Consider the following 1,374-nt stretch of genomic DNA (forward strand, 5'->3'; position numbering starts at 1 on the left):
CCCGCCGGCCCAGCACCTTAGCTAACTGACCTTGAAGTAGGGGGAGTCTCCCGCCACCGTCTGCGGTTTCACAGCGGACACTTGACTGCTGCTCAGCAACGGCGGGACGAATAACTTGAAAGGCTTCTGCTTCTCCATGGCGTCTACTAGGCCTCGGCGGGGGCGGGGAAGAGGTCACGAGGCGTGGTGAGTGAGGCTGCCGAGTGAGCTAGGTCCCTCGGTGGGCACCCCCCCTTCCGTGTCGCCCCACCACCCCACGGCGCACGTGCCCGACAGTAGAAGCCCACTGGGGCCCCCCATGTACCCACCAAGGCCATCACGAGGCCTCAGGCCCAGCCGGGACACCCCGAGGCCCACCCCGCCGCCCTAGGCCTCGAAGCCCCCGCGTCCCCCGCGCGGGCACTGGCACGCGTGACGGAGCCACGCGGTGCGTGCGGCCCCCAGCCCAGGCAGCCCTCCACACCCTACCCTTCGCGGGCTCCGCGCCTCGAGCGACAGCTTCTCTATGGAAACATCGAATAGAGCCGCGAGCCTCGGTCTCAGAACCTCCTGGAAGCCGGAGAATGCCGGCACGGGGCACAGGGCAGCACGGGACTGGACCGTTAACTATAACGGTTGCTTGGGCCCCCGCACCTGGCCAGGATCTCGCGCCCACATCTCGCGAGACTTCCCTTTCCAGGGGTCGGGTTCTAATTCTCCACCATTATGCATTCTGTGAATGGCTAGTGTTTTCAGAGAACACTGGGGAAGCCCTCCGGGTGCTAAAACAAAGGAGCTGAGGCGCTCACACCCGAAGCGTGCCAACAATCACTTTGCCCTGTCATATCTTTTCTTTATTTAAAGGATGTATTACTTTCTAGTTTGTGGCTAAGAACGGTTAATGCGCGTGGATGTATGTACGCATGTGCAGCACATGCATGCAGTGTCCTGGATGGCCATAAGAGGGCATAGGATCCCTTGGAACTGGAGTTACAGATGGTTGTTAGCTACCATGTGGGTGCTGGAAACCAATATGGGTCCTCTGCTAGAGCAGTAAGTACTCTTCAGTCCCGTAAAGAGGACACCGGAAGTGGTGCTAAAGATAGCTTGGGGAGTGGGTGGTATGTGCTTGTCACTGCTTCTGCCTTGGCTACAAGGTTGGTACCACTAACTAAGCACAAACTGGACAAAGCAATGGCGCTGTCTGCTAGGCTTGTGCGGCCAAGAAGTAGAATGCAGGTGTGTGAGGACTGAGTGGCAAAATTCAAGAACTGAGATTGAAGATAAAAAGGAGAGATAAGTTCGAGACCAGCCTGGTCTACAAAAGCTAGTTCCAGGACAGGCTCCAAAAACAAAAACAAAAACAAAGCCACAGAGAAACCGTGTCTCAAAAAA

At 57.3% G+C, this 1,374-nt stretch overlaps 1 protein-coding gene across 5 annotated transcripts in view; it reads right to left on the bottom strand.

Annotated features, from left to right (window-relative positions):
• The window catches only part of Sycp1 (synaptonemal complex protein 1), a 90,086-nt gene extending 89,946 nt beyond the window's left edge, over nucleotides 1-140 (bottom strand). For 3 of the 5 annotated variants that reach the window (XM_013349881.2, XM_013349878.2, XM_013349879.1), the window contains exon 1: nucleotides 31-140. In XM_013349881.2, the coding sequence (XP_013205335.1) occupies nucleotides 31-138 (108 nt within the window). In that variant the 5' untranslated portion in view covers nucleotides 139-140. The remainder of the gene's footprint in view (nucleotides 1-30) is intronic. The other 2 variants (XM_013349880.2, XM_026784118.1) reach the window with 2 other exon arrangements.
• Between the last annotated feature and the right edge of the window lie 1,234 nt (nucleotides 141-1,374).

Source organism: Microtus ochrogaster, chromosome 21 (assembly GCF_000317375.1).
Source record: "Microtus ochrogaster isolate Prairie Vole_2 chromosome 21, MicOch1.0, whole genome shotgun sequence".
Taxonomy (NCBI): domain Eukaryota; kingdom Metazoa; phylum Chordata; class Mammalia; order Rodentia; family Cricetidae; genus Microtus; species Microtus ochrogaster.